The sequence below is a fragment of the Trichinella spiralis genome (assembly GCF_000181795.1).
Source record: "Trichinella spiralis strain ISS 195 chromosome Unknown Scfld4572, whole genome shotgun sequence".
NCBI lineage: Eukaryota > Metazoa > Nematoda > Enoplea > Trichinellida > Trichinellidae > Trichinella > Trichinella spiralis.
Window position 1 is genome coordinate 158 of NW_003531511.1, and position 2,113 is coordinate 2,270.

At 32.1% G+C, this 2,113-nt stretch overlaps 1 protein-coding gene across 1 annotated transcript; it reads left to right on the forward strand.

Annotated features, from left to right (window-relative positions):
• Positions 1 to 358: 358 nt before the first annotated feature.
• Positions 359 to 2,035, forward strand: Tsp_13832 (NSFL1 cofactor p47; the record flags this gene model as incomplete). The annotated part of the gene is made up of 4 exons (XM_003367253.1): positions 359 to 454; positions 1,191 to 1,477; positions 1,654 to 1,737; positions 1,791 to 2,035. Coding segments are annotated over exons 1-4 (712 nt in total), but the record flags the coding sequence as incomplete, so codon positions are not given.
• Between the last annotated feature and the right edge of the window lie 78 nt (positions 2,036 to 2,113).

The following is a 2,113-nucleotide window of genomic DNA, read 5'->3' on the forward strand; positions in this document are numbered from 1 at the left end:
AATTGGTAAATCAAAGTATAAGATAGTTGAATGTAATAGCGTTAATGATCTAAAAGTTATTGCCATGGATCTATAACTGACCATGCAATGTACAAATAAGAACACGTGTAAGATATCTCATAAAAGGCTTGCATAGTAGTCGCTTTAAAATCTTTTCTTAATATTTTTTACACTGAAACCCTAAAATATGCCGTATATAGGATAAAATAATTCTAATGATTGTTGTTTTTAGAAAATGAGTACTTATAAATTTCAAAAAAGCGTTTATAAATGATTAATACTTACCTTCGACTTACTGTAATCAACTTCAGTTTTCTTAGGTGTTACTTAATATTAAGTTTAATTGATATTAGTTGCAATGTCTCAGCTAATCGAAGACTTTTTGTCTGTAACTGGGACTACTGACCACGAAGTTGCCAAGTTTTTTCTAGAGTCAAGTGATTGGAATTTGGAGGTAAGACTTTAATTTATCTTGATACTTCAAAGTTTTTACCCAAATCTTTTAGTAAATAATTTCATGTTTTTAAAGCTTTTTCAATTTTTGTGTTTCGCCTGTTTTCGTTTGATTAAATGTTTAGCTTCTAGTTGTTGCGGATGAAACTGCTGTAGATACGATATCAAAGGGGGTGCGTGCTTATCGCGTTGTATTTTCGATAGGTCTTAATTTTTTTCAGCATTTTCACTTATAAGAATTTTTTTCGTATAATCTTATGTTTTAAGGGAACATTTAATAGACAAATTGATTATTCAGTTGAAATTGTTATTTCTTTCGTTGCTTCATTAATTTGTTAGGGTGAAATATTTAACTCTTAATTTTCAAAATGCATTACATATTATTTATTTATTGTTTTTATTTATAGTATATTTGATACAGTATAATTCTTTTTTACTACGTATGATAGCATTTTAAAATATACATAATGAGCAGCAGCAACATTTTGTTAAGTGAGGTGGTCTGATTTTTGTGATTTGACTTTGAAATTATCTCCTCTAAAAGTCGATTTTAGAAATTTTTTTAAAAAATGAAACATTGATTTTCCGTTGTTGTTGGTTTTAACTTGATTGTCATTATTATTCACCGTAATGTATTGTGACCCAGAATTGAAATGAAGATTTCTTTTTTAAATATTATAAATTTGCTTTTGATGTACCAGCATGTTGCATAAAATAATAACCTTTGAATTTTTCAGGTTGCTGTCCAAAATTATTTTGAAGGGAACGACGAAGATTCCGATTTGTTTAACGTTAGCGAAACAGCTTTAGCTGCTTCTCCTGCTCGTTTGACAGAATTGGATTCTGAGGAAGAATTTGTCGCCAATTCAGAAAATAAAGTGATTAATCCTACCAACGTTTCGGATTCATCTCCAGAAATGAGTCGAAAGTTTGCTACACTGTTTGACAAAGATAAGAAATCTGGCCGTTCGAGTGACTCTGATGATGAGCAGCAGCCATTTTATGTTGGTGGTGGACACAAAAGGTGAACTCTATTGAACGTCTTTCAAATACATTATACATTTCATATTTATAATGAATTATCAATATTGTTTTACACAAGCAGAAAAAAATAAGCTTGGTTTTTGAATAGTTCAATTTGTTGAGTGATCGGTTTCGGCAACACGTGAATCATGTATTATTATTTGTATTCATTTTGAGTGATTTTAGTGGTCAGCAGGTACTTGGACCAAAGCCGGATGGAGGACACCACATTGTGGAACACATGATTGAAAGTTTGAAAAAGTGAGTTGCTATGAACAAGAATGCATAACTTTACTGACATCTGAATCAATTAGGCACGGCGCTGAAGTAGTCAACAAACAAGAAGAAGCTGCTTCTTCTCAACAGTCAAAGTTTGTTGGTCCTGGATTTCGTTTGAACAGTTCTTCTGAGACACCACAAAATCCTTCTCCACCAGAAAACAATGAGATCAATGTAATTCTGCGAATGTGGCAGAATGGATTTACTGTCGATGATGGTCCGCTGCGCAAATACGAAGGCAATGAATCGTTTTTGAATGACGTGATGAATGGGTACGCATGTGAGCTGTTTTCTTGCTTTGTAAAACAATGTTGATGTTATTGTTGTTTTTAGTAAAATGCCAGAAGAGCTCGTGAAA